Source organism: Oncorhynchus mykiss, chromosome 10 (assembly GCF_013265735.2).
Source record: "Oncorhynchus mykiss isolate Arlee chromosome 10, USDA_OmykA_1.1, whole genome shotgun sequence".
In the NCBI taxonomy this organism is placed as follows: domain Eukaryota; kingdom Metazoa; phylum Chordata; class Actinopteri; order Salmoniformes; family Salmonidae; genus Oncorhynchus; species Oncorhynchus mykiss.
Window position 1 is genome coordinate 86,731,765 of NC_048574.1, and position 20,000 is coordinate 86,751,764.

The following is a 20,000-nucleotide window of genomic DNA, read 5'->3' on the forward strand; positions in this document are numbered from 1 at the left end:
GCTTAACTCTGTCTGTATGATGTCAGTGTCCTCTGAATCCCTCCCTCTACCATCGCTCTCTCTACCATCTCTCCCTCCCACCTGTCTCTCCCTCCCACCTGTCTCTCCCTCCCTACTCTTTTCTCTCCTATTTTCCCTCCCTCTCCGTCTTGGCTGTGACTGTGTGAACCTTGACCTCTGACCTGATTCCATGCTAGATCATATGACCCATGGAATGTTCTATTGGGAATTTTTCATGTTGTCAGCAAGCTGGTTCATGTCTCTTTAGGTTGTCTGTCTGGCTGGCTGACTGGCTGACTGGTTAGCTGGTTAGCTGGTTCATGTCTCTTTAGGTTGTCTGACTAGCTGGCTGACTGGCTGACTGGTTAGCTGGTTAGCTGGTTCATGTCTCTTTAGGTTGTCTGTCTGGCTGGCTGACTGGCTGACTGGTTAGCTGGTTAGCTGGTTCATGTCTCTTTAGGTTGTCTGACTAGCTGGCTGACTGGCTGGCTGGTTCATGTCTCTTTAGGTTGTCTGGCTGGTTGTCTGGCTGGCTGGCTGACTGGCTGGCTGACTGGCTGGCTGACTGGTTAGCTGGTTCATGTCTCTTTAGGTTGTTTGGCTGACTGGCTGACTGGCTGACTGGTTAGCTGGTTAGCTGGTTCATGTCTCTTTAGGTTGTCTGTCTGACTGGCTGACTGGTTAGCTGGTTAGCTGGTTCATGTCTCTTTAGGTTGTCTGACTAGCTGTCTGACTGGCTGGCTGGTTCATGTCTCTTTAGGTTGTCTGACTGACTGTCTGGCTGGCTGTCTGACTGGCTGTCTGACTGGCTGGCTGACTGGCTGGCTGACTGGTTAGCTGGTTCATGTCTCTTTAGGTTGTTTGGCTGACTGGCTGACTGACTGACTGGTTAGCTGGTTCATGTCTCTTTAGGTTGTCTGACTGACTGTCTGGCTGGCTGTCTGACTAGCTGGCTGACTGGTTAGCTGGTTCATGTCTCTTTAGGTTGTCTGGCTGGCTGGCTGGCTGGCTGGCTGACTGGTTAGCTGGTTCATGTCTCTTTAGGTTGTTTGGCTGACTGACTGACTGGTTAGCTGGTTCATGTCTCTTTAGGTTGTCTGACTGACTGTCTGGCTGGCTGTCTGACTAGCTGGCTGACTGGTTAGCTGGTTCATGTCTCTTTAGGTTGTCTGACTGGCTGGCTGGCTGACTGGCTGTCTGACTGGTTAGCTGGTTCATGTCTCTTTGGGTTGTCTGACTGGCTGGCTGACTGATTAGCTGGTTCATGTCTCTTTAGGTTGTCTGACTGGCTGGCTGGCTGGTTAGCTGGTTAGCTGGTTCATGTCTCTAGGTTGTCTGACTGGCTGGTCGGCTGACTGACTGGTTAGCTGGTTCATGTCTCTTTAGGTTGTCTGACTGGCTGGCTGACTGGTTAGCTGGTTCATGTCTATTTAGGTTGTCTGACTGGCTGGCTGACTGACTGACTGGTTAGCTGGTTCATGTCTCTAGGTTGTCTGACTAGCTGGCTGACTGGTTAGCTGGTTCATGTCTCTTTAGGTTGTCTGACTGACTGTCTGGCTGGCTGTCTGACTGGCTGGCTGACTGGTTAGCTGGTTCATGTCTCTTTAGGTTGTCTGACCTGCTGGCTGACTGGTTAGCTGGTTCATGTCTCTTTAGGTTGTCTGACTAGCTGGCTGACTGGTTAGCTGGTTCATGTCTCTTTAGGTTGTCTGACTGGCTGGCTGACTGGTTAGCTGGTTCATGTCTCTTTAGGTTGTCTGACTGGCTGGCTGACTGTTTAGCTGGCTGGCTGACAGACTTGCTGTCTGACTGGCTGGCTAGCTGACTGGCTGAGTCTTGCTGACTGACTGGCTAGCTGACTGGCTGGCTAGCTGACTGGCTGACTGGCTGGCTGAGACTTGCTGACTGACTGGCTAGCTGACTGGCTGGCTGGCTGGCTGAGACTTCCTTACTGACTGGCTAGCTGGCTAGCTGACTGGCTGGCTGAGACTTCCTGACTGACCGGCTGGCTGAGACTTGCTGACTGACCGGCTTGATGTCTGGCTGGTCCAGTCCAGGTCTAAAACTTGCTGACAGAAGACAGATCTTGTTTATCTGTATCTATATAACGCTACAAAACCTTGATTGGCCGTCCTCTGTGAGGTGTCTGGTCCTCTGTGAGGTGTCTGGTCCTCTGTGAGGTGTCTGGTCCTCTGGGAGGTGTCTGGTCCTCTGAGGTGTCTGGTCCTCTGTGAGGTGAGGTGTCTGGTCCACGTGTCCTCTGTGAGGTGTCTGGTCCTCTGTGAGGTGTCTGGTCCTCTGTGAGGTGTCTGGTCCTCTGTGAGGTGTCTGGTCCTCTGTGAGGTGTCTGGTCCTCTGTGAGGTGAGGTGTCTGGTCCTCTGGGAGGTGAGGTGTCTGGTCCTCTGTGAGGTGAGGTGTCTGGTCCACGTGTCCTCTGTGAGGTGTCTGGTCCTCTGTGAGGTGTCTGGTCCTCTGTGTGGTGTCTGGTCCTCTGTGTGGTGTCTGGTCCTCTGTGAGGTGTCTGGTCCTCTGTGAGGTGTCTGGTCCTCTGGGAGGTGTCTGGTCCTCTGGGAGGTGTCTGGTCCTCTGGGAGGTGTCTGGTCCTCTGGGAGGTGTCTGGTCCTCTGTGAGGTGTCTGGTCCACTGGTCCTCTGTGAGGTGTCTGGTCCTCTGTGAGGTGTCTGGTCCTCTGTGAGGTGTCTGGTCCTCTGTGAGGTGTCTGGTCCTCTGGGAGGTGTCTGGTCCTCTGGGAGGTGTCTGGTCCTCTGTGAGGTGTCTGGTCCACTGGTCCTCTGTGAGGTGTCTGGTCCTCTGTGAGGTGTCTGGTCCTCTGTGAGGTGTCTGGTCCTCTGGGAGGTGTCTGGTCCTCTGGGAGGTGTCTGGTCCACTGGTCCTCTGTGAGGTGTCTGGTCCTCTGTGAGGTGTCTGGTCCTCTGGGAGGTGTCTGGTCCTCTGTGAGGTGTCTGGTCCTCTGTGAGGTGTCTGGTCCTCTGTGAGGTGTCTGGTTCACATGTCCTCTGTGAGGTGTCTGGTCCTCTGTGAGGTGTCTGGTTCACATGTCCTCTGTGAGGTGTCTGGTCCTCTGTGAAGTGTCTGGTCCTCTGTGAGGTGTCTGGTCCACGTGTCCTCTTTGAGGTGTCTGGTCCTCTGTGATGTGTCTGGTCCACGTGTCCTCTGTGAGGTGTCTGGTCCACGTGTCCTCTGTGAGGTGTCTGGTCCTCTGTGAGGTGTCTGGTTCACATGTCCTCTGTGAGGTGTCTGGTCCTCTGTGAGGTGTCTGGTCCTCTGTGAGGTGTCTGGTCCTCTGTGAGGTGTCTGGTTCACATGTCCTCTGTGAGGTGTCTGGTCCTCTGTGAAGTGTCTGGTCCTCTGTGAGGTGTCTGGTCCACGTGTCCTCTTTGAGGTGTCTGGTCCTCTGTGATGTGTCTGGTCCACGTGTCCTCTGTGAGGTGTCTGGTCCACGTGTCCTCTGTGAGGTGTCTGGTCCTCTGTGAGGTGTCTGGTTCACATGTCCTCTGTGAGGTGTCTGGTCCTCTGTGAAGTGTCTGGTCCTCTGTGAGGTGTCTGGTCCTCTGGGAGGTCTGGTCCTCTGTGAGGTGTCTGGTCCTCTGGGAGGTGTCTGGTCCTCTGTGAGGTGTCTGGTCCTCTGTGAGGTGTCTGGTCCTCTGTGAGGTGTCTGGTCCACATGTCCTCTGTGAGGTGTCTGGTCCTCTGTGAGGTGTCTGGTCCACATGTCCTCTGTGAGGTGTCTGGTCCTCTGTGAGGTGTCTGGTCCACATGTCCTCTGTGAGGTGTCTGGTCCACGTGTCCTCTGTGAGGTGTCTGGTCCACGTGTCCTCTGTGAGGTGTCTGGTCCTCTGTGAGGTGTCTGGTCCTCTGTGAGGTGTCTGGTCCTCTGGGAGGTGTCTGGTCCTCTGTGAGGTGTCTGGTCCTCTGGGAGGTGTCTGGTCCTCTGTGAGGTGTCTGGTCCTCTGTGAGGTGTCTGGTCCTCTGTGAGGTGTCTGGTCCACATGTCCTCTGTGAGGTGTCTGGTCCTCTGTGAGGTGTCTGGTCCACATGTCCTCTGTGAGGTGTCTGGTCCTCTGTGAGGTGTCTGGTCCACATGTCCTCTGTGAGGTGTCTGGTCCACGTGTCCTCTGTGAGGTGTCTGGTCCACGTGTCCTCTGTGAGGTGTCTGGTCCACATGTGAGCGGGGGGGAGAGACGTGAGCGGGGGGGAGAGACGTGAGGCGGGGGGGTTGAGACAATGTCAATGAAATCTTACTGGACATTGTTTTGGGAACAGTCATTAACAGTTTCAGAGCTAGCAGTGAGGGGTAATGTAATGTTCAGCCATTCCTCATGGTAGGACAGAGCTAGCAGTGAGTGGTAATGCATAGATCCTCGTGGTAGGACAGAGCTTGCAGTGAGGGGTAATGTCTAGATCAGCCGTTCCTCATGGTAGGACAGAGCTAGCAGTGAGTGGTAAGGCATAGATCCTCATGGTAGGACAGAGCTAGCAGTGAGGGGTAATGTATAGATCCTCATGGTAGGACAGAGCTAGCAGTGAGGGGTAATGCATAGATCCTCATGGTAGGACAGAGCTAGCAGTGAGGGGTAATGTATAGATCCTCATGGTAGGACAGAGCTAGCAGTGAGGGGTAATGTATAGATCCTCATGGTAGGACAGAGCTAGCAGTGAGGGGTAATGTATAGATCCTCATGGTAGGACAGAGCTAGCAGTGAGGGGTAATGTATAGATCCTCATGGTAGGACAGAGCTAGCAGTGAGGGGTAATGTATAGATCCTCATGGTAGGACGGAGCTAGCAGTGAGGGGTAATGTATATGGTAGGACAGAGCTAGCAGTGAGTGGTAAGGCATAGATCCTCATGGTAGGACAGAGCTAGCAGTGAGGGGTAATGTATAGATCCTCATGGTAGGACGGAGCTAGCAGTGAGGGGTAATGTATATGGTAGGACAGAGCTAGCAGTGAGTGGTAAGGCATAGATCCTCATGGTAGGACAGAGCTAGCAGTGAGGGGTAATGTATAGATCCTCATGGTAGGACGGAGCTAGCAGTGAGGGGTAATGTATATGGTAGGACAGAGCTAGCAGTGAGGGGTAATGCATAGATCCTCATGGTAGGACAGAGCTAGCAGTGAGGGGTAATGTATAGATCCTCATGGTAGGACAGAGCAGTGAGAAAGTGGAACTGGTGCTTTGACTCGATATCAGGGGACATCGGCTGCTCTGATAGACAGACCTGATCCTCTCTCAATCAGAAGACTTGAGACACATTTGACAGAAGTACCCGAAAGTAACAAATTCTAGTATCGATGCTACTAAACGGTTAATGTTTTAGTACCATGCAATACTACTACAACACACACACACACACACACACACATGACTGGGGTTAGTCACAGCTACTGGTCAAGCTAACTTCCTGTTCTCAACGGTTGTTCCTGTGAACAAGACTTGTGTTTGTGTGACTGCGACACACTAGTGGAGCCTCACATGGCATCCTATTACCTAAAGGGCCTATAGTAGTATACTACCCTATAGGGCCCTGGTCTATAGTAGTATACTACCCTATAGGGCCCTGGTCTATAGTAGTACACTACCCTATAGGGCCCTGGTCTATAGTAGTATACTACCCTGGTCTATAGTAGTACACTACCCTGGTCTATAGTAGTACACTACCCTATAGGGCCCTGGTCTATAGTAGTATACTACCCTGGTCTATAGTAGTGCACTACCCTGGTCTATAGTAGTACACTACCCTGGTCTATAGTAGTATACTACCCTATAGGGCCCTGGTCTATAGTAGTGCACTACCCTGGTCTATAGTAGTACACTACCCTGGTCTATAGTAGTACACTACCCTGGTCTATAGTAGTATACTACCCTATAGGGCCCTGGTCTATAGTAGTACACTACCCTGGTCTATAGTAGTACACTACCCTGGTCTATAGTAGTATACTACCCTATAGGGCCCTGGTCTATAGTAGTGCACTACCCTGGTCTATAGTAGTACACTACCCTGGTCTATAGTAGTACACTACCCTGGTCTATAGTAGTGCACTACCCTGGTCTATAGTAGTACACTACCCTGGTCTATAGTAGTACGCTACCCTGGTCTATAGTAGTACACTACCCTGGTCTATAGTAGTACACTACCCTATAGGGCCCTGGTCTATAGTAGTACACTACCCTGGTCTATAGTAGTACACTACCCTGGTCTATAGTAGTATACTACCCTGGCCTATAGTAGTACACTACCCTGGTCTATAGTAGTATACTATCCTTATCTATAGTAGTACACTACCCTGTTCTATAGTAGTATACCACCCTGGTCTATAGTAGTACGCTACCCTGGTCTATAGTAGTACACTACCCTATAGGGCCCTGGTATATAGTAGTGCACTACCCTGGTCTATAGTAGTACACTACCCTGGTCTATAGTAGTATACTACCCTGGTCTATAGTAGTATACTACCCTGGTCTATAGTAGTACATTACCCTGGTCTATAGTAGTACACCACCCTGGTCTATAGTAGTACACTACCCTGGTCTATAGTAGTATACTACCCTTGTCTATAGTAGTACACTACCCTGGTCTATAGTAGTACACTACCCTATAGGGCCCTGGTCTATAGTAGTATACCACCCTGGTCTATAGTAGTATACTACCCTGGTCTATAGTAGTATACTAACCTGGTCTATAGTAGTACACCACCCTGGTCTATAGTAGTATACCACCCTGGTCCATAGTAGTACACCACCCTGGTCTATAGTAGTACACCACCCTGGTCTATAGTAGTACACTACCCTGGTCTATAGTAATATATTACCCTATAGGGCCCTGGTCTATAGTAGTACACTACCCTGGTCTATAGTAGTACACTACCCTGGTCTATAGTAGTACACTACCCTGGTCTATAGTAGCATACTACCCTGGTCTATAGTAGTATACCACCCTGGTCTATAGTAGTACACTACCCTGGTCTATAGTAGTATACCACCCTGGTCTATAGTAGTATACTACCCTGGTCTATAGTAGTACACTACCCTGGTCTATAGTAGTATATTACCCTATATGGCCCTGGTCTATAGTAGTATATTACCCTATAGGGCCCTGGTCTATAGTAGTACACTACCCTGGTCTATAGTAGTACACTACCCTGGTCTATAGTAGTATACCACCCTTGTCTATAGTAGTATACTACCCTTGTCTATAGTAGCACACTACCCTGGTCTATAGTAGTACACTACCCTATAGGGCCCTGGTCTATAGTAGTATACCACCCTGGTCTATAGTAGTATACTACCCTGGTCTATAGTAGTATACTACCCTGGTCTATAGTAGTACACCACCCTGGTCTATAGTAGTATACCACCCTGGTCCATAGTAGTACACCACCCTGGTCTATAGTAGTACACCACCCTGGTCTATAGTAGTACACTACCCTGGTCTATAGTAATATATTACCCTATAGGGCCCTGGTCTATAGTAGTACACTACCCTGGTCTATAGTAGTACACTACCCTGGTCTATAGTAGTATACCACCCTTGTCTATAGTAGTATACTACCCTTGTCTATAGTAGCACACTACCCTGGTCTATAGTAGTACACTACCCTATAGGGCCCTGGTCTATAGTAGTATACCACCCTGGTCTATAGTAGTATACTACCCTGGTCTATAGTAGTATACTACCCTGGTCTATAGTAGTACACCACCCTGGTCTATAGTAGTACACTACCCTGGTCTATAGTAGCATACTACCCTGGTCTATAGTAGTACACTACCCTGGTCTATAGTAGTACACTACCCTGGTCTATAGTAGTACACCACTCTGGTCTATAGTAGTATACTACCCTGGTCTATAGTAGTACACTACCCTGGTCTATAGTAGTATATTACCCTATATAGCCCTGGTCTATAGTAGTATATTACCCTATAGGGCCCTGGTCTATAGTAGTACACTACCCTGGTCTATAGTAGTACACTACCCTGGTCTATAGTAGTACACCACCCTGGTCTATAGTAGTACACTACCCTGGTCTATAGTAGTATACTACCCTGTTCTATAGTAGTATACCACCCTGGTCCATAGTAGTACACTACCCTGGTCTATAGTAGTACACTACCCTGGTCTATAGTAGTACACTACCCTGGTCTATAGTAGCATACTACCCTGGTCTACAGTAGCATACTACCCTGGTCTATAGTAGCACACCACCCTGGTCTATAGTAGTACACTACCCTGGTCTATAGTAGTACACTGCCCTGGTCTATAGTAGTACACTACCCTGGTCTATAGTAGTACACCACCCTGGTCTATAGTAGTACACTACCCTGGTCTATAGTAGTATACTACCCTGTTCTATAGTAGTATACCACCCTGGTCCATAGTAGTACACTACCCTGGTCTATAGTAGTACACCACCCTGGTCTATAGTAGTACACCACCCTGGTCTATAGTAGTATACTACCCTGGTCTATAGTAGTACACTACCCTGGCCTATAGTAGTATACCACCCTGGTCTATAGTAGTATACTACCCTTGTCTATAGTAGTATATTACCCTATAGGGCCCTGGTATATAGTAGTATACCACCCTGGTCTATAGTAGTATACCACCCTGGTCTATAGTAGTACACTACCCTGGTCTATAGTAGTATACCACCCTGGTCCATAGTAGTACACTACCCTGGTCCATAGTAGTACACTACCCTGGTCTATAGTAGTACACTACCCTGGTCTATAGTAGCATACTACCCTGGTCTATAGTAGCATACTACCCTGGTCTATAGTAGTGCACTGCCCTGGTCTATAGTAGTACACTACCCTGGTCTATAGTAGTATACCACCCTGGTCTATAGTAGTATACTACCCTGGTCTATAGTAGTATATTACCCTATAGGGCCCTGGTCTATAGTAGTACACTACCCTGGTCTATAGTAATATATTACCCTATAGGGCCCTGGTCTATAGTAGTACACTACCCTGGTCTATAGTAGTATACCACCCTGGTCTATAGTAGTACACTACCCTGGTCTATAGTAGTATACCACCCTGGTCTATAGTAGTACACTACCCTGGTCTATAGTAGTATACCACCCTGGTCTATAGTAGTACACTACCCTGGTCTATAGTAGCATACTACCCTGGTCTATAGTAGTACACCACCCTGGTCTATAGTAGTATACTACCCTGGTCTATAGTAGTACACTACCCTGGTCTATAGTAGTATACCACCCTGGTCTATAGTAGTATACTACCCTGGTCTATAGTAGTATATTACCCTATAGGGCCCTGGTCTATAGTAGTACACTACCCTGGTCTATAGTAGTACACTACCCTGGTCTATAGTAGTACACTACCCTGGTCTATAGTAGTATACTACCCTGGTCTATAGTAGTACACTACCCTGGTCTATAGTAGTACACTACCCTGGTCTATAGTAGTACACTACCCTGGTCTATAGTAGTATACCACCCTGGTCTGTAGTACGTTGGTACGCTCATAACACCATTATATACTGGAACATGTACCCTGATAACATGTAATGTGGTCTATTCATTCCTGACATGTAGATGGACTGGTTGAGGGTCGTTTTAATCATTATCAGATGAATGGAGATGTTGTTGTAGGGAAACCTTTTGTCTGTTAGAGAGAGAGACACACCCACACACACACACACTGAGAACACACACACACACACACACACAGTGAGAACACACACACAGTGAGAACACACACACACACACACACAGACACACACACAGACATACACACACACAGTGAGAACACACACACACACACACACAGTGAGAACACACACATACACACACAGTGAGAACACACACACACAGTGAGAACACACACACACACACACACACACACACACACACACAGTGAGAACACACACACACACACAGTGAGCACACACACACACACACAGTGAGATCACACACACACAGTGAGAACACACACACACACACACACACAGTCTCTCTATCAATCTGTCGCTCCCTACCGTCTCCCTACTGTCTCTCTCCCTCTACATTACCTACTGTAGAATATATTTAGCTCGGCCTCAGATAGCTGAAGTCAGCCAGCCAGTCAGTCAGTCATTGTGAAAGAGAACACAACATTACACAACCATCCCAAGACAAGACCAGACCTGACCCTGTCTGAGATGTTGACAACCAACCAACCATACAACCAATCAGCCAGCCAGCCAGTCAACCAACCAGCCAGCCAGCCAGTCAACCAGCCAGTCAACCAACCAGCCAGCCAGTCAACCAACCAACCAACCAACCAACCAACCAGCCAGCCAGCCAGTCAACCAACCAACCAGCCAGCCAGCCAGTCAACCAACCAGTCAACCAGCCAGTCAGTCAGCCAGCCAGTCAACCAACCAACCAGTCAGCCAGCCAGCCAGCCAGCCAGTCAACCAACCAACCAGCCTGCCAGCCAGCCAGCCAGTTAATCAACCAACCAGCCAGTCAGCCCGACAGTCAGCCAGTCAACCAACCAGCCATCCAGTCAACCAACCAACCAGTCAACCAGCCAGTCAACCAGCCAGCCAGCCAGTCAACCAACCAACCAGTCAGCCAGTCAACCTACCAGCCAGCCAGTCAGTCAACCAACCAGTCAGCCAGACAGCCAGCCAGTCAACCAGCCAGCCAGCCAGCCAGCCAGCCAGCCAGCCAGTTAGTCAGCCAACCAGTGTGCCACTCCTCTGATCTGATGTTTAGGCAGGAAAACAGGCAGGCCAATCACATTACCTCATGGTGAGTCACCACGCCTGTTTCTAGCGCCTTCTGTCTGACCCCCTTTCAGTTTGGTGCAACAAATACTGTCCCGTCAGAAACTCACACTGCCTTCAGAACGTATTCATACCCCTTATTCCACATTATGTACTTCGTGTCTGAATTCAAAATTTGATTTTGTTTTTAAATCTCTGCACATTTATTGAAAATGAAACACAGAAATGCACTACGTGACCAAAAGTATGTGGACACCTGCTCGTCGAACATCTCATTCCAAGATTATGGTCATTAATATGGAGTTGGTCCCCCCCTTTGCTGCTAGAACAGCCTCCACTCTTCTAGGAAGGCTTTAATATGGAGTTGTACCCCCCCTTTCCACTCTTCTGGGAAGGCTTTAATATGGAGTTGGACCCCCCTTTCCACTCTTCTGGGAAGGCTTTAATATGGAGTTGGACCCCCCCCTTTCCACTCTTCTGGGAAGGCTTTAATATGGAGTTGGACCCCCCTTTCCACTCTTCTGGGAAGGCTTTAATATGGAGTTGGACCCCCCTTTCCACTCTTCTGGGAAGGCTTTAATATGGAGTTGGACCCCCCTTTCCACTCTTCTGGGAAGGCTTTAATATGGAGTTGGACCCCCCTTTCCACTCTTCTGGGAAGGCTTTAATATGGAGTTGTACCCCCCTTTCCACTCTTCTGGGAAGGCTTTAATATGGAGTTGGACCCTCCTTTCCACTCTTCTGGGAAGGCTTTAATATGGAGTTGTCCCCCCTTTCCACTCTTCTGGGAAGGCTTTAATATGGAGTTGGACCCCCCCCTTTCCACTCTTCTGGGAAGGCTTTAATATGGAGTTGGACCCCCCTTTCCACTCTTCTGGGAAGGCTTTAATATGGAGTTGGACCCCCTTTCCACTCTTCTGGGAAGGCTTTAATATGGAGTTGGACCCCCCTTTCCACTCTTCTGGGAAGGCTTTAATATGGAGTTGGACCCCCCTTTCCACTCTTCTGGGAAGGCTTTAATATGGAGTTGGACCCCCTTTCCACTCTTCTGGGAAGGCTTTAATATGGAGTTGTACCCCCCTTTCCACTCTTCTGGGAAGGCTTTAATATGGAGTTGGACCCTCCTTTCCACTCTTCTGGGAAGGCTTTAATATGGAGTTGTCCCCCCTTTCCACTCTTCTGGGAAGGCTTTAATATGGAGTTGTACCCCCCTTTCCACTCTTCTGGGAAGGCTTTAATAAGGAGTTGTACCCCCCTTTCCACTCTTCTGGGAAGGCTTTAATATGGAGTTGTCCCCCCTTTCCACTCTTCTGGGAAGGCTTTAATATGGAGTTGTCCCCCCTTTGCTGCTATAACAGCCTCCACTCTTCTGGGAAGGTTTTCCACTAGATGTTGGAACGTTGCTGCTATAACAGCCTCCACTCTTCTGGGAAGGTTTTCCACTAGATGTTGGAACATTGCTGCTATAACAGCCTCCACTCTTCTGGGAAGGTTTTCCACTAGATGTTGGAACATTGCTGCTATAACAGCCTCCACTCTTCTGGGAAGGCTTTCCACTAGATGTTGGAACATTGCTGCTATAACAGCCTCCACTCTTCTGGGAAGGCTTTCCACTAGATGTTGGAACATTGCTGCTATAACAGCCTCCACTCTTCTGGGAAGGCTTTCCACTAGATGTTGGAACATTGCTGCTATAACAGCCTCCACTCTTCTGGGAAGGCTTTCCACTAGATGTTGGAACATTGCTGCTATAACAGTCTCCACTCTTCTGGGAAGGCTTTCCACTAGATGTTGGAACATTGCTGCTATAACAGCCTCCACTCTTCTGGGAAGGTTTTCCACTAGATGTAGGAACGTTGCTGCTATAACAGCCTCCACTCTTCTGGGAAGGTTTTCCACTAGATGTTGGAACATTGCTGCTATAACAGCCTCCACTCTTCTGGGAAGGTTTTCCACTAGATGTTGGAACATTGCTGCTATAACAGCCTCCACTCTTCTGGGAAGGTTTTCCACTAGATGTTGGAACATTGCTGCTATAACAGTCTCCACTCTTCTGGGAAGGTTTTCCACTAGATGTTGGAACATTGCTGATATAACAGCCTCCACTCTTCTGGGAAGGCTTTCCACTAGATGTTGGAACATTGCACCTATAACAGCCTCCATTCTTCTGGGAAGGTTTTCCACTAGATGTTGGAACATTGCTGATATAACAGCCTCCATTCTTCTGGGAAGGTTTTCCACTAGATGTTGGAACGTTGCTGCAGGGAGACTTGCTTCCATTCAGCCACAAGAGCATTAGTGTGGTCAGGCACTGATGTTGAGTGATTAGGCCTGGCTCGCAGTCGGCGTTCCAATTCATCCCAAAGGTTTTTGATTGGGTTGAGGTCAGGGCTCGGTGCAGGCCAGTCAAGTTCTTCCACACCGATCTCGACAAACCATTTCTGTATGGACCTCGCTTTGTGCACAGGGGCATTGTCATGCTGAAACAGGAAAGGGCCTTCCCCAAACTGTTTCCACAAAGTTGAAAGCACAGAATCATCTAGAATGTCATTGTATGCTGTAATGTTAACATTTCCCTTCACTGGAACTAAGGGGCCCGAACCATGAAAAACAGACCCAGACCATTATTCCTCCTCCACCAAACTTTACAGTTGTCACTATGCATTGGGGCAGGTAGCGTCCTCTTGGCATCCACCAAACCCAAATTGGTACTTTGAACTGCCAGATGGTGAAGCGTGATTCATCACTCCAGAGAACGCATTTTCACTTCTCTAGAGTCCAATGGCATTGAGCTTTACACCCCTCCAGTCAACGCTTGGCATCGCGTATGGTGATCTTAGGCTTGTGTGCTGCTGCTCGGCCATGGAAACCCATTTCATGAAGCTCCTGACTAACAGTTCTTGTTCTGACGTTGCTTCCAGAGGCAGTTTGGAACTCGGTAGTGAGGGGTTGCAAACGAAGACAGACGATTTTTACGCGCTTCAGCACTCGGCAGTCCCATTCTGTGAGCTTGTGTGGCCTACCACTTCGCGGCTGAGCCGTTGTTGCTCCTAGACTTTTCCACTTCACAATAACAGCACTTACAGTTGACCGGGTTAGCATTAGCAGAGCAGAAACTTCACCAACTGACTTGTTGGAAAAGTGGTGGTGCCATGTTGAAAATCACAGAGCTCTTCACTTTTTTTTATTTTAAATTTTTTACATTTAACCTTTTTTTATTTAACTAAGCAAGTCAGTTAAGAACACATTCTTATTTTACAATGACGGCCAACCCCTCCCCAAACCCGGACCACACTGGTCCAATTGTGTGTCGCAATGCCGTTCTACTGCCAATGTTTGTCTATGGCGATTGTGTCTGATTTTTATGGGTGTGGCTGAAATGGAAGAATGCACTAGTATGAAGGGGGTGTCCACATACACACACACACAACAGTATCTCATTTACATAAGTAGTCACACCCCCTTTTGCCTTGACACTCCAATGTTGTGTGTATATACAATGTATCTCGTTTACATAAGTAGTCACACCCCTTTGATCATCCTTGATGTCGCTACAACTTGATTGGAGTCCACCTGTGGCCAATTGTAATGAGTTGGAACATGGAACACACCTGTCTATATAAGGTTCCACAGTTGACAGAGCAGAAACTATACCAGGAAGTCCAGGGAACTGTTTGGAGATCTCTGAGAGAATTGTGATGAGGCATATATCTGGAGGAAAGGGTTATAAAACAACTTCTAGAGTTTTTGAAAGTTTCCAAGAGCACATTGGTCTCCAGACGACTCAGACTCTGTCTAGAGCTCGCTGTCTGACCAAACTGAGCAACCGAGCAAGAAGGACCTCGGTCAGGGAGGGGACCAGGAACCCAATGACCACTCTGACAGAACTACCGAGTTCCCGAGGTGAGATGGGAGAACCTGCCAGAAGGACAACGGTCAGGGAGGGAGACCAGGAACCCAATGACCACTCTGACGGAACTACAGAGTTCCCGAGGTGAGATGGGAGAACCTGCAAGAAGGACAACGGGTTTCTACAGCACTTCACCGATCTGGGCTTTATGGGGGAGTGGCCAGACGGAAACCACTCCCCAATTTAAAAAAAAAAGGCACATGACACCTGGAGATTGCAAAAAGGCATGTAAAAGACGAGGTAAAACATTCTGTGGTCCAACCAGGCACAGCTCATCACCTGTCTAACACCTTTCTTTACTGTGAAGCATGGTGGTGGCAGCATCATGCTGTGGGGATGCTTTTCAGCAGCAGGGACTGGGGAGACTGGTAAGGATGGAGGGAGCAATGAATGGAACCAAATACAGGCACATCCTTGATGAGAACCTGCTTGAGTGCAAACGACCTTAGACTGGGGGCGAAGATTTGACTGTTTTTCAGGGACTGGGAGACTAGTCAGGATCGAGGGAAAGATGAACGGAGCGAAGTACAGAGATCCTTGATGAAAACCTGCTTGAGTGCAAACGACCTTAGACTGGGGTGAAGATTTGTCAAAGCAACGCTGGAGTGGCTTCAGAACAAGAATGTGAAAGTGCTTGAGTGGCCCAGCCAGACTTGAATCCCATTGAAAATCTGTGGAAAGACTTAAAGATTGCTGTTCACCGCCACTCCCCATCTAACTTAAGAGTTTAAGAAAATCTGCAAGGAAGAATCGGAGAAAGTCCAGACGTGCAAAGCTGATTCAGACCTACCCAAGACGACTCAAAGCTGATACAGACCTACCCAAGACGACTCCAAGCTGATTCAGACCTACCCAAGACGACTCAAAGCTGATACAGACCTACCCAAGACGACTCCCAAGCTGATACAGACCTACCCAAGACGACTCCAAGCTGGTACAGACCTACCCAAGACGACTCCAAGCTGATACAGACCTACCCAAGACGACTCCAAGCTGATACAGACCTACCCAAGACGACTCAAAGCTTATACAGACCTACCCAATATGACTCAAAGCCGATGCAGACCTACCCAAGACGACTCCAAGCTGATACAGACCTACCCAAGACGACTCCAAGCTGATGCAGACCTACCCAAGACGACTCCAAGCTGATACAGACCTACCCAAGACGACTCAAAGCCGATACAGACCTACCCAAGACGACTCCAAGCTGGTACAGACCTACCCAAGACGACTCCAAGCTGATACAGACCTACCCAAGACGACTCCAAGCAGATACAGACCTACCCAAGACGACTCCAAGCTGGTACAGACCTACCCAAGACCTTAATTGTCACGTTGGGCCATCGAGGTGTGGTGACCTCACTGTCCATCACGTTGGGCCAATCGAGGTGTGGTGATCTCACCGTCCATCACGTTGGGCCCATCGAGGTGTGGTGACCTCACCGTCCATCACGTTGTCCCATAGAGGTGTGGTGACCTCACCGTCCATCACGTTGGGCCCATCGAGGTGTGGTGATCACCGTCCATCATGTTGTCCCATAGAGGTGTGGTGATCTCACCGTCCATCACGTTGGGCCCATAGAGATGTGGTGACCTCACCGTCCATCACGTTGGGCCCATAGAGGTGTGGTGACCTCACCGTCCATCACGTTGGGCCCATTGAGGTGTGGTGATCTCACCATCCATCACGTTGGCCCATCGAGGTGTGGTGACCTCACCTTCCATCACGTTAGGCCCATCGAGGTGTTTGTGACCTCACTGTCCATCACGTTGTCCCATCGAGGTGTGGTGACCTCACCGTCCATCACGTTGGGCCCATCGAGGTGTGGTGACCTCACCGTCCATCACGTTGGGCCCATCGAGGTGTGGTGAGCTCACCGTCCATCACGTTGGGCCCATCGAGATGTGGTGACCTCACCGTCCATCACGTTGGGCCCATCGAGGTGTGGTGACCTCACCGTCCATCACGTTGGGCCCATCAAGGTGTGGTGACCTCACCGTCCATCACGTTGTCCCATCGAGGTGTGGTGACCTCACCGTCCATCACGTTGGGCCCATAGAGGTGTGGTGACCTCACTGTCCATCACGTTGGGCCCATCGAGGTGTGGTGATCACCGTCCATCATGTTGTCCCATAGAGGTGTGGTGACCTCACCGTCCATCACGTTGGGCCCATAGAGGTGTGGTGACCTCACCGTCCATCACGTTGGGCCCATTGAGGTGTGGTGATCTCACCGTCCATCACGTTGTCCCATCGAGGTGTGGTGACCTCACTGTCCATCACGTTGGGCCCATCGAGGTGTGGTGATCACCGTCCATCATGTTGTCCCATAGAGGTGTGGTGACCTCACCGTCCATCACGTTGGGCCCATCGAGGTGTGGTGACCTCACCGTCCATCACGTTGGGCCCATCGAGGTGTGGTGACCTCACCGTCCATCACGTTGTCCCATCGAGGTGTGGTGACCTCACCGTCCATCACGTTGGCCCATAGAGGTGTGGTGACCTCACCGTCCATCACGTTGTCCCATCGAGGTGTGGTGACCTCACCGTCCATCACGTTGGCCCATAGAGGTGTGGTGACCTCACCGTCCATCACGTTGTCCCATCGAGGTGTGGTGACCTCACCGTCCATCACGTTGTCCCATCGAGGTGTGGTGACCTCACCGTCCATCACGTTGTCCCATCGAGGTGTGGTGACCTCACCGTCCATCACGTTGTCCCATCGAGGTGTGGTGACCTCACCGTCCATCACGTTGGGCCCATCGAGGTGTGGTGACCTCACCGTCCATCACGTTGTCCCATCGAGGTGTGGTGACCTCACCGTCCATCACGTTGTCCCATAGAGGTGTGGTGACCTCACCGTCTGGCCCATAGAGGTGTGGTGACCTCACCGTCTGGCCCATAGAGGTGTGGTGACCTCACCGTCTGGCCCGGTCTGAACAGAACACCGCACTTATTTGGTATTTTATTAGGATCCCCATTAGCTGTTGCCAAAGCAGCGGCTACTCTTCCTAGGGTCCACACAGAACACAGAACACAGAACACAGAGCACAGAGCACAGAGCACAGAGCACAGAACACAGAACACAGAACACAGAACACAGAGCACAGAACACAGAGCACAGAACACAGAGCACAGAACACAGAGCACAGAACACAGAGCACAGAACACAGAGCACAGAACACAGAGCACAGAGCACAGAACACAGAACACAGAACACAGGACACAGAACACAGAACATGACACACAATTCAGAACATCAATAGACAAGAACAGCTCAAGGACAGAACTATATACATTTTTAAAAAGGCCCATGTAGCCTCCATATCAATGCTTAAACACAAACTATCTGGGTCCAATAGGGGGAGAGGAGGTGTGGCCGGGAGGTGTGGCTTTATCTGTTTTGTGAAACCAGGTTTTCTGTTTATTTAAAGCAATATGAAATGGAAGGAAGTTCCATGCAATAAGGGCTATATATAATACTGTATGTTTTCTTGAATTTGTTCTGGATTTGGGGACTGTGAAAAGACCCCCGAGGGGCACGTCTGGTGGGGTAAGTGTGTGTGTCAGAGATGTGTGTAAGTTGATTTTGCAAACCATTTTTGGTTTTCAACACGATTGTTTCTTGTAAAAAGAAGTGATGCAGTCAGTCTCTCCTCAACTCTCAGCCAAGAGAGACTGGCAGCATAGTATTTATATCAGCCCTCTGATTACTATGAAGAGCAAGACGTGCCTCTCTGTTCTGGACCAGTTGCAGCTTCACTAGGTCTTTCCTTTGAAGCACTGGGACCACACGACTGGACAATAATCAAGATTAGACAAAACTAGAGACCCTGCAGGACTTGCTTTGTGGAGTGTGTTGTCAAAAATGCAGAGAATCTCTTTATTACGGCCCAGACCTCTCTCCATCTTTACAACCATCGAATCAATATGTTTTGACCATGACAGTTTACAATCTAAGGTAACGACCAGTAATTTAGTCTCCTCAACTTGTTCAGCAGCCACACCATTCATTACCAGATTCAGCTGAGGTAGCTTAGGGAATGATTTGTACCAAATACAAAACGCTCTTGGTTTTAGAGATGTTCAAGGACTAGTTTATTACTGGCCACCCGTTCTAATGTATTGTTATGTACTTCATCATGGGTTTGATTCCTGCTGGGGCCCACCTATACCTATACTATACCTATACTATACCTATACTATACCTATACCAAAACATGTAACCTATACTGTACCTATACTATACCTATACCTATACTATACCTATACCTATACCTATACTATACCAAAACATGTAACCTATACTATACCTATACTATACTGTACCAATACTATACCTATACTATACCTATACTATACTGTACCTATACTATACCTATACTATACCTATACTATACTGTACCTATACTATACCTATACTATACCTATACTATACCTATACTATACCTATACTATACCATACTATACCTATACTATACCTATACTATACCTATACTATACCTATACCTATACCAAAACATGTAAGCACCCATGACAAAGCCTCCCTCCCTCCCTCCCTCCCTCCCTCCCTCCCTCCCTCCCTCCCTCCCTCCCTCCTCTCCTCCTCTCCTCCTCTCCTCCCTCCCCTCCCTCCCTCCCCTCCCTCCCTCCCTCCCCTCCCTCCCTCCCCTCCCTCCCTCCCTCCCTCCCTCCCTCCCTCCCTCTCTCTCTCCTCCAGGTCCCCGAGATCATCAGTACGCTGCGTCAGGCCGGGAAGAGCTCGGCGCGCAACGATGACCTCGCGGCGCCCAAACCCGCCGCCTCTTCCTCAGAAGACTGTACTCCGTCCGCGTCGTCGGCCTTCGGCGCTGCCACCATGTTCGCCAAGAGGTTTGAGGTCCTGTTCTGTGGAAGAGTGACCGTCGCTCACAAGAAAGCCCCGCCCGCCTTGATTGACGAGTGCATCGAGAAATTCAGCCAATCCGTAGGGGCCGGGGGCGATCCTAAACCAGAAAGTGGCGGTGGATTGGTGGACGGGCTGCGGAGAGCTCTGGCCTTGCCGACGCTAACGCGAGATGGAGGAACTGGGGATGGAGCGGTCAGGGGAGGAGGATACGGTGCCTCAAGTGGTGGGAGGCCGGTGGTGTTCCAACCAGACCCCAGTTTCCCCTGCCTCCGGGCCCTGGATGAGAACGGCCTGTCACCTGAACTACACACACACACCGCTGGGGTCCAGCCCACCAGTCTACAGGAGAACAGGACCATGCTGTTCATGGTAACTAACACACAGACACACACACACACACACACACACACACACACACACACACACACACACAACATCCT

The 20,000-nt window shown here is 49.5% G+C and overlaps 1 protein-coding gene across 1 annotated transcript in view; it reads left to right on the plus strand.

Moving 5' to 3' along the window:
* The window catches only part of LOC110518842 (TBC1 domain family member 1), a 126,201-nt gene that overhangs the window by 27,359 nt on the left and 78,842 nt on the right, over positions 1 to 20,000 (plus strand). Inside the window, exon 3 of the mRNA XM_036989419.1 lies at positions 19,393 to 19,929. Coding sequence (XP_036845314.1) covers positions 19,393 to 19,929 — 537 coding nt within the window. The remainder of the gene's footprint in view (positions 1 to 19,392; positions 19,930 to 20,000) is intronic.